Source organism: Propithecus coquereli, unplaced genomic scaffold (genome assembly GCF_000956105.1).
Source record: "Propithecus coquereli isolate 6110/MARCELLA unplaced genomic scaffold, Pcoq_1.0 Scaffold57, whole genome shotgun sequence".
Classification (NCBI taxonomy): domain Eukaryota; kingdom Metazoa; phylum Chordata; class Mammalia; order Primates; family Indriidae; genus Propithecus; species Propithecus coquereli.
In genome coordinates, this window is record NW_012151618.1 from 7,754,758 (window position 1) to 7,765,706 (window position 10,949).

A 10,949-nucleotide genomic window follows, 5' to 3' on the forward strand; every position below is an offset into this window, starting at 1 on the left:
AAAAACAAAAACAAACAAACAAAATTTTTCATGTTGTGGTATGATCTTATGCTTGATTTTTAAAGATTGATTTTAGATTTTAAGTATAAAACACTACAGTTTTCACAATCCAAAATATACGTGATATATACAAGATATCCAAATATTTTGTTGGTCAGCTCAATAGGTCTTCATGCTGAAATCTTAATATTTTCAAATTAGTTCAAAGATTACATTTTTCTTGGGTGCATTAGGAATACTTTTATAATATAACATGAAATGTTGTGACCAAACTTTAGACAGATAAAATATAGTTTTTTTTTTTTACAGCAGACATTGCCAGTAGACCTGAGCAACAGTGGTATCAGAAGTCATGGAAGTGGTGGTTTTCATGGAGCATCTGCATTTGACCCCTGCTGCCCTGTTTCTTCTTCCCGAGCTGCAATCTTTGGCCATCAGGCTGCTGCTGCCCCGACTCAGCCATTGTCAATAGATAGTTATGGATCAAGCATGGTTGCGCAGCCCCAGCCTCAGCCCCCTCCACAGCCCTCTCTGTCATCATGTCGACATTATATGCCACCTCCTTGTAAGTATAAATTTAACAGGCAAAAAACCTAGAGGCATATAAATGAAGCATTGTACATTCCTCCATGACATAACCTTTCATTAATCCTAATTCATAAAGTTTTATTATTTACTTGACTTAGGAGTAGGGTGTATTTTTCCCATTTTAATATCTATGAAATTGAGGTGCATTGAATGGAAGTTTTAAGGAACTTAAATTTATTCTTTAGGAGTAACTGAAGAAATGTGAAAATTAAGTAGTATCTCTAGGCACAGTAAATTTATCTAAGAATTCTCAAGCACTTAACTGAGGCATAAGAAAGAATTTCTTGACAGCAAGCTTTGGCAGTTGGAAAAAGGATTTTATACTCATTTTGTGAAGGTAATTAAAATAGAACAAGGTGTGGCTTTTCTAAGACATAATAGATATCATAAGAAATGATAAATACCCTTAGGCTACGCAACATATTTATTACTTTGTTAAATCATAAGCTGATAATCAATTGGAAGCTTAATAAATAATTTGATAATAAGCACTAAAAATTCATGCCAGGTATAAACCAGGAAGTTAGCAAGGAAATTTGTTTTGATTACATCACAAGGGAGAATTTTCAGTTATATATCTTAGATTTCTTCTTCCACTCCAATAATCATAGAACTCTATTTCCTGCAGACAGCTACAATCAAACCAGAATTTGTACCATGAAACTGGTGATACATTATTTACCTTTTTAATAATGAAACTGAAAATTTGAAGTTGGAAAACAGATTTAGAAACAGGGTTAGTTTTTGCAAACCATTGACCAATGGTCAAATTCTGGGTATGAACACTGGTATGATGTACAGGCTGTTTTGTAATACTTTTTGGTATTCATCTTTAATTGATCATCTTTTATTAAGAATTCAATGTGTGGTTTTCTACCCCTCTCCTTTAAAAATAATATAAAAAGCTGTTTATAAGTCCATTCTTTTTTTAATGTCCTAATAAATAAATAAATGTTTTAAACTGAAACTTGTTTTAATTTTATCCTAAAAAAAGTATCTCATGTATATTCTAAAAAGTTCAAACTTCAGAATGATATAAAATGAGAAGGTAAAAGCTCCTTTTTCTTACATCTCACTAATACGAATACCTCAGCATCTGTTCACAGCTTATTATAAAATCTTTCAGAAATTTTCTTTGTACACACACATATATAAATGTTTCCCCTTAAAAAAAATGGGGACCGGGTGCAGTGGCTCACGCCTGTAATCCTAGCACTCTGGGAGGCTGAGGCGAGAGGATCGCTCGAGGTCAGGAGTTTGAGACCAGCCTGAGCAAGAGCGAGACCCCGTCTCTACTAAAAATAAAAAGAAATTAGCTGGACAATTAAAAATATATAGACAAAATTAGCTGGTATAGGAGCACATGCCTGTAGTCCCAGCTACTCTGGAGGCTGAGGCAGTAGGATTGCTTGAGCCCAGGAGTGTGAGGTTGCTGTGAACTAGGCTGACACTCTAGCCTGGGCAACAGAGTGAGACTCTGTCTCAGGAAAAAAAAAAAAAAAAAGGGATCATACCAAACATTATTCGGCCTCTTGCTTTTTGGTTTTTTTTCTTTTTGTCTTAAAATTTAACAGTGTATCTTAATTGTTTGCTCATTAGCACATAAAAATCGAGCTCATTGGTTTTTAATACCCTTATGATATTTGATTATATATTAAATCAACCCTCTGTTGATGGACATTTAAATTGTTTGTAGTTGTATGTATGAGTTTATCTATAGGATAACTTCCTAACAGTGAGATTGCTGTGTGAAAGGGATAAACTTTCAAATAAATACTGTTAAATTTTTTTCCAAGTATTGAGGGTGTGTTAATGAGAATGAAGGCAGGGAATTTAAATTGTAATTCTCCTGTGTTAGAGACATTTTGACAACCCTGTTCTGGACTCCTTTTCCTATGTGGTGTGTGTATATAATACACACACACATAGACACACAATGTACTCTCTCCTCTACTCTCCCATACTTCTTTTTCGATACATTTCCAATATTATTTATTTATTTATTTGATTTATTTTTAGAGATGAGGTCTCACTGTGTTGCCCAGGCTGGTCTCAAACCCCTGGGCTCAAGTGATCCTCCTACCTTAGCCTCCCAAGTAGCTGGGACTACAAGGCTTGTACTGCCCTGCCCAGCTTCCAGTATGCTTTAATTCTCATGTGAATTTTTTTGTTCAAATTGAACTAGGGAAGACAGTGTGGTGTAGTAGAACACTGACTTTAGAATAGAGAGATCTTGAGTTGACCTCCCAGGTCTGAGTACTAAGCTTAGTGACTTAATCTCTTTGTCCTCACTTTCTTCACACTTCTAAAATGGAAGTAATTCTTAATGGCTATAAATTGTCACACTTTGACCCAAGTACATTAACATGCATACCAGTAGGACAGTAAGAACACATGTCCTTGCCTTTGAAAGATTTATGGTCTTGATGAAGTGATAAAACCACTGTATTAGAAATGCTATTATTTAAAAGTTTTGCTATCTTGTTAATAAGGTGTACTGATAAGATACATAAATAAGGCAAAGCACAGCGGCACAAGCCTGTAATTCCAGCTACTTGGAAGGCTGATGCAGGAGAATTGCTTAAGCCCAGGAGTTTGAGGCTGCAGTGTGCTATGATCATGCCTGTGAATAGCCACTGTATTCAAGCTTGGTAATATGTAAGTAAGACTGCTTATGATTAATCATTAATCAATTGGTATACACTTAATAAAAAAAGGTGTAAGAATTTAGTGAGTAAATGTTGGAACAGATCATAATATTGTTTCTGCAAGTGATATGTTGAACTTTTAGGAAGCAATATCAAGAACAATTTTTTTAACTGGCAAGAGCACACAGAAAAGGAAATGATGTAGGAGAATGCAAAATATGTCACTCTTCTATAATGGTTAGCAGCTTGTTTTGTTAGGTAAACATTGAATTAAAATGATTCCTGAAGTTAAATAAATTGATTCATTCTGAAGCAAAACTAAGATTTTGAAATATTCGTGAATATTGTCTTGCATAATGACCATAGAAATAGAAAACTTTGAAGAGTAACTAGAAAACATGCTGTGAATTTGAGGAAGGATGGATAATAATGATCAAACATGGTGAATTCTTTTTTTTTTATAACCAAGAGGTACTGAGCTTTGTGCCTTCTTAAAGAGTAAAGCATTGAATTTAAAAACATAACTTTTACAAAGTTGGTTTAAAAATTTGTCTCACAACTTATATTGAGTTTCTTTTAAATACATGCTAACAAGGCATCCTTTGAAGATACAGAGAGTAAGTTATGGTTACCTAACTTTCACCCCTGCTGAATGACTCAAAAGCATTAAAAATTGAAGAAAATGCTTTTGCGATGAAACTAGAGAATGGCTATTGCTCCGTAGCAGACTACCAAGAATATCTTCCAGTAAAATGAAATTTGGACTGTAATTTAAAGAGGAGACAAACATTTTTTTACATACCAAGTAGCTGGAGATCTCTCAGAGCAAGAGAGATGTGTATTCCTCAGAGGAATTTTTCAGCAGTTACTTTGAAACATAAAGATTTGGAATGAAAAAGAACCATCTTGTTAAGGGCTTACTTCCATGTCAATTTCTCAGCAGATACGCCCCCTTCATCTTAATGTAGCATGGGAAAAATGACATGGGCTAGGGAGAAATAGACAATTTGGAAAAATATTTATATCCTATTATGATAAAGTTTCCATATACACAAAGAAGACTTATAAGTCTATAAGAAAAAGGCTAATAACATAATAGGCTAAGAATATAAATAGTTCTGAGAAGAACAAATACGTGGTCAATAAATGAAAGATGTTTTTTCTCAGAATCACATTTATTTTAAGAATTTAGTGACTCTGTGGGGTTTATCAGGCATTCCTGTATACTGTTGATGGAAATATTAATTATGGCAAACTTTTGGGAAGAGTATTTTGTTATCGGGCCTGAATTTAAAATATTCTTTCAAACTCACAACTACTTATAGGAATTTATGCTATAAAAATGATCTGTGAGTATGTGTGTATGTATACATGGATGTATATGAAAAGGGTGAACACAAGAGGGATCATATACACAGACATTTATCAGAGTATTTGGGTTACTCGCAATTTTTATTAATGGGGATTTCTTCAATAAATCTGGTACATTTCCTGTAATAGAATGTTGTGAAGCCATGAATGGAGTAAAAGTATATATATTGACATGAAAAGATAGCTAATATTATTCAAATAAAAAAGCAAGTTGCTTGAGCAGATTCAAGCACTGATAAACTATTCAAAAATTAAATATGTACTAATATGTTAAACAGTACAATAAGAATATAAAATAACAATGTATACTTAACTGCATGGTGCCTATGTAACATACTTGAAATGTTTTTCTTGCAGATGCTTCTTTGACGAGGCCGCTTCATCATCAAGCTTCTGCCTGCCCCCACGCTCATGGAAACCCTCCTCCTCAGACTCAGCCAGCACCTCAAGTGGATTATGTTATTCCTCATCCTGTACATGCTTTTCATTCTCAGATATCTTCTCATGCAACATCTCACCCTGTGGCACCTCCACCTCCAACTCACTTAGCCAGTACGGCTGCACCAATCCCTCAGCATCTTCCTCCTACACACCAGCCAATTTCACACCATATTCCAACCACAGCACCTCCAGCCCAGAGACTGCATCCTCATGAAGTGATGCAGAGGATGGAAGTTCAAAGGAGGAGGATGATGCAGCATCCAACGTATGTTTTACAGTTTTAAAAAGAAAATCACACTTGCTTTTTCTTCTATTTCCATTGGTCTTTTAAAACTAAAACCTAGCTGGGTGAGGTGATACCTGCCTATAGTCCCAGCTACTTGGGAGGCCTAGTCAGGAGGATCATTTGCACCTGGGAGTTTGAGTCCAGCCTGCACAACACAGTGAGACCCCGTCTCAAAAAATAAAGCTATGAAGTCTTTAGAAATGCTGTAACTGTAGTAAATCCTCAGTTCTCTAGGAAATTGATTCTTTGCTAACCAGAATCTTCCTCTGCCTTTTCCTGAATTATAGGTGTTGACAAAACAAGTTTATATCAGATTTAATGAAATCAAACCACTTTCAGCATACGTCCCAGGACCATTTCTTTATGCAAACCAATTTTTTGTTTGTTTCTACAGTATCTCATAGTAAAGGTTAATGTTAAAATTGATCCTGAGGAATAAGATCTAAAGATATCAAAGATTTGATTTAACTTATTATATTTATTATATGCTACTAACCAGAGGAAAGAAAGTATTAATAGAATTTTCAAAAACTGACATTGAAGCCAGGGGCAGTGGCTTGCACCTGTAATCCCAGCATCTTGGGAGGTTGAGGGTGGAGGATCACTCGAGGCCAGGAGTTCAAGACCAGCCTGGGCAACACGGTGAGACTGTGTCTCAAAAATATAATAAAACAAAACTGGCATTGCCAAATAGTCTTCTTAATTTATTTGTAAATTTATTAAAATATTCCCCCAAATTTATGACTTTTTTTCTTTTGATAATTTAGGATCTGATTTTCTAATTCAGGGCAGCAGACTCTGTTGGTCTAATTCTACCTGCCTATTTTTGTAAATAAAGTTTTATTGGAAAACAGCTACACTTGATAACACATTGATAACACAGATAACATATTATCCGTGCCCGTTTTCACACTAGAAAGGCTAAGCTGAGTAGTTGCAATTGAGACCATATGGCTTGTAGAGCCAAAAATATTTCCTGTTTGACCCTTTACATTAAATGTTTGCAAAACCCTTGATCTAACTAATCTCACTTGAGTAACTTCTTCCTTTAGTTTAATACTTTAAAATTATATTCAGGATCTCTGACTATTGCTGCCATTCTAATATAGTACTCCTTTATATAGAAAGTTGTCAGATTATATAGAAAGTTGTCAGAAAGTTGTCAGTAGCTAGCAAATTATTTGTTCTAAATCATTAAGGTTAAACATACAAACTCTGAAAATTAGTAGAAAAGAATTAGAATATAAAAATTAATCCCTGGGACTAAGCTTTCTTTAGTGCTCTTTGTTTAGAACTTTGTGATCATTTGCATCTGTAAATTTAACTGAATTTTGGAAGAGAAAATACACTGGGAAGCAGAATAAAGAGTGATTGGAGCTAAATACCATTTTCCTAGGTGTGGTAACATGTACTACATGTATTTTGAAAAAAATTCACAAGGTTAAAAATTTTTTCTCTTACACTTTTATTCATTAAAATAATCGACTGTCGTTACGATACCAGAGTGAATGGGCCAGTCACAGTGGCACATGCCTGTAATCCCAGTACATTGGGAGGCCAATGTGGAAGCATTGCTTGAGGCCAGGACCAGCCTGGGCAACATGGCAAGACCCCATCTCTACAAAAAATAAAAAATATTAGCTGAGCATGGTAGCCCTTACCTGAAGTCCCAACTGCTCAGGAACCTGATGCAGGAGTATCCCTTTAATCCAGGAGTTGGAGGCTGCAGTGAACTATGGTTATGCCACTGCACTCTAGCCTTGGCAACAGAGCAAGACCCTGTCTCAAAAAAAAAAAAAAAAAAGAGTGAAGAAAAATAAGTTTCCATTTTCCTGCCTTATTTGTTTATATAAGATAACTTGTTTGTACCGGAAACATTTGCTGGGGGGGAGGGGGCAGTTAATTTTTTAAAATTTTATTTGTATTCAATTACTATTATTCTCATGTTTAAACTTTTGTAAAGAAGGTATATAAGATAATGTTAAAATTGCCTTTTTCCTTTGATAATATTTGAATTGATTTTTTAATTAAATAAGTTTACAATTTATAATTGACATAAAATTAATTTTATAACTAAGCTATAGATGTTTATAATGTTCTAGATTTTTTCTACATAAGAAATAACCAATTATTCAATTATTTCCAGTGGTCTTTTTGTGTTCTGTGTTTCCAGGCGGGCACATGAACGCCCCCCACCCCATCCACATAGGATGCACCCAAACTATGGTCATGGGCATCATATTCATGTGCCTCAGACTATGTCTTCACATCCTCGACAGGCTCCAGAAAGATCTGCCTGGTTAGTATTTTCTTTAATTTCAAAGCTGTGCTCAGCAGCTTGTTGTAAAATGCTTTGTAGTGAAATGCCCTACAGAAGGGTAATGTGGAGAAACGTAATCCCCCGTTTAGCTGTGAGACACTGCCTCTAGCCAAGTAGAAGCCTGGAGAGGAAAGAGTAGGAGCTTGAGTTCTGGGGCAGAGAACATGTCAAGGAGTAGAGCTTTTTTTTCTTATTTCAAATCTATGGGCTGTCAATTCAAACTAATCTTCAAATTTTTTTTTTAAGTTTTATTCTATTTTTAATTGACATATATATTTTGGGGGTACAGTGATGTTTTGATATATGAATATGTTGTGGAGTGATCAAATTAGGCTAATTAGCATATTTATCACCTCAAATATTTATAATTTCTTTGTGGTGAGAACATTTAAAATCCTCTTTTAGCAATTTTGAAATATGCAATACGTTATTATTAGCCATAGTCACCATGCTATGCAATAGAATACCAGAACGTATTCCTCTTGTATAACTGAAACTTTGTATCCATTGGCCAACATCTCTTTGTGCATTCACTGCCTACACCCCCACCTCTGGTAACCAAAATTCTACTCTCTACTTCTATGTGTTCAAGTATTTTAGATTCCACATGAAAGTGAAAGGAGTAGACTTTTGTTTTTCTGTTTTTCAGGGGCGTCTGCTACCAGAGTTAACTCCCTGAACTGATACTACTGTTCACAACTTCTTTATCTGACCCCCACCTTTGTACTCTAATTTGCTCCAACACCTCCAACTCCTACCATTGACAAGAGAAATCCAGCCTGCATTCTCCTAGACTTGTGGTCTTTCCTAGAGAAACAGAAGCAGATTTTCATTAAATTTTCTTTCCAAATCTATTGTGTGTAGGCAGTCATTGAAGATCTTGATCCACAGTGACTTTTGAGGCAGAACATAAAATGAGAATGAATAAATGAAGACTTAGCATGTACCAATTTTACCTTTTCTAAAAAATTTTATTTGCCCTTTATTATAAGGTGTAGAAGAGTTTGCTATTCTAATTATCCTTGATGTCAACAACCAAGAGATGATTTCCAACCAACAAAAGCCCAAGGAGCATCTATAACATTCAGATAAACCAAAAAAGTAAACTATATTTTCTGTGCTCCTCATGTAGAACGAGGCTTTTAGATTGGAAGGGACCTTAGGAGCCATTCATTACATTTCCTTCCTTTGTAAGATGTGAAACTAAGTATAAATGCTTGTTCCTCATGTTCCCCAAATTGAGTTTTTTCAGCTTTCATTTCTGAAATAAATTTGAAATTATTAGTTAAATCTCTTGTGCTAAATTATCTTTTACTCAGCTTTATAAGTTAAGAAATCTTAGATTATTTTTTAAAGTGTAAACATGCTCCCGTTTCTGTTGATAATAAAGAGACTGTAAGGAGGACTAAAGTTAAACTATTGTCATCCTTTGTCAGGGAACTGGGAATTGAAGCTGGAGTGACTGCAGCTACTTACACACCTGGTGCATTGCATCCTCACTTGGCCCATTACCACGCCCCTCCTCGACTTCATCACCTACAATTAGGAGCTCTTCCTTTAATGGTAAAATGGAAAATTTTCAAAACTGTGACATGTTCTTCTTCTAAAAGTAGTCTTCCTTTTCTAAATTATTATTTTATTGAAAATATTTTACTACATTAGTTGTAATAGGTGTTTTCCTAGAATTTGAGAATAGTTATAATCTTGTTAGATGGAAATTGTGCCATAAAAGAGTATTCGATGTATTAAAATCTGTATTTGTAATTTGCATTGTAAAATGTAATCTTCATGTAAAAATGTTAAAAAAAAAAAGTGAATGTTTTCTGTATACCAAGATAATCTTGATCCACTGTCACCAGGACATGTGCTTTAGTTATTTTGCCATAACTTGTGGCAAAATAGATACGTCCTGATATATTCATACTGTATCTTCTAATCTGCTGAAGGACTATCCTAATTCTCTACATCTGAATTGAACAGGTTCAAATTTTACTGATGCCAAATTAAGTGCTGAAGAACAAGTTCAGCAAACATTTATTGAGGTTGATATTTGTAATACATACTAGTTATGGAAGTGGTACAGAACTGGGAGTAGTTTTATCTTGTTGTGGGAAGGCTTCAGAGAAGCCTTGTACATGTGACTTCCGAGCAGGCTTTGGATTTTGGAATGGTGCTCTTGCAGAGATTACAGCATGTAAAGAGCTATCATGTAGCATAAGCACTGGGAACTCCTCCAAGTAACTTGGTGTTTCAAGTTCTTAGGGGTGAGAGTTAGGCAGTAATAAGAAGAAAAGCTGCTCTGCCAAGAAACTGGAACTTGGGAACCCTTGAAGGGGGAGTGTCCTGATCATGTTTATGATTTTGGAGTGATTTGATCAGACTGTAGTTAGAAGGACCACCTCCTCAGTTATATAGAAAATAGATGTAAGAGTGGGAAGAAGGAAACCAATTAATACATTATAGTAGAAGAGATAAACATGGATGAATACCTGAACAAAGGCTATAGCAGTTGGCATAAAAGTGATGGGACACATTTGAGTAATATTTAGGATGACTCCCAGATTTCTAGCTTGGCTTAAAAGGTGTATAGTGGTGACATTCAGTATATTGGAGAATATTACATGAACGTTGGGGAAGGGGTTTGGTGGTTTAGGTTTTGGACATACTGAATCCAAAATCGTATCAAGATTGAATGTCCAGTAGGAAGTTAAATTTATGGTTTGAATTTCCAAAGGTATTTGGAGTAAAGATATGTTGGTGATCTGTCAATTTATAGTGTTAAAATCCATGGAAGAGGATTAGATTTTCAGAGAAAATGTATAGAATGACAAGAGGGTGAAAAAACCTTAGAGAATGATATTAATAATACTGCATTTGAATGATAATACTGTACTTCAAACAAAGTATTCTGAGTTGAGAAACAAACAGAATAATGTCAAAAGTACAGTTGACCCTTGAATAATGCAGGGGTTAGGAGAACTGACCCACCACACAGTTGGAAATTCTAGTATGACTTTTGACTCCCCCCAAATTTAACTACTAAGCCTACTGGTTTAGGTAATTTCAGAGGTAGGAGTTTCTTTCTGATTTCCTTGGAGATGTGTAGGAGGTTGGGTTATCTGATGAGTAATATTGATCTTGGTTCTAAGAAAAGTTGAAGATAATTTAAATAATAGGCTACTTAAAGATTAAAAGTTATTGCTTACTTATTTTAAATTCTTTTCTACTTATGAATCGTCTATTAAAGCTGTAACTCCTGCTTTTTAGATGACTCGTGCATCCTCTTCCTCGTAGG

General features: G+C 35.0%; 1 protein-coding gene across 3 annotated transcripts in view; it reads left to right on the forward strand.

Annotated features, from left to right (window-relative positions):
* RNF111 (ring finger protein 111) overlaps positions 1-10,949 on the forward strand; it is a 104,111-nt gene that overhangs the window by 83,585 nt on the left and 9,577 nt on the right. For 2 of the 3 annotated variants that reach the window (XM_012658091.1, XM_012658090.1), the window contains exons 7-10: positions 310-565; positions 4,965-5,313; positions 7,508-7,633; positions 9,091-9,217. In XM_012658091.1, coding sequence (XP_012513545.1) covers positions 310-565; positions 4,965-5,313; positions 7,508-7,633; positions 9,091-9,217 — 858 coding nt within the window. The remainder of the gene's footprint in view (positions 1-309; positions 566-4,964; positions 5,314-7,507; positions 7,634-9,090; positions 9,218-10,949) is intronic. The other variant, XM_012658092.1, reaches the window with a different exon arrangement.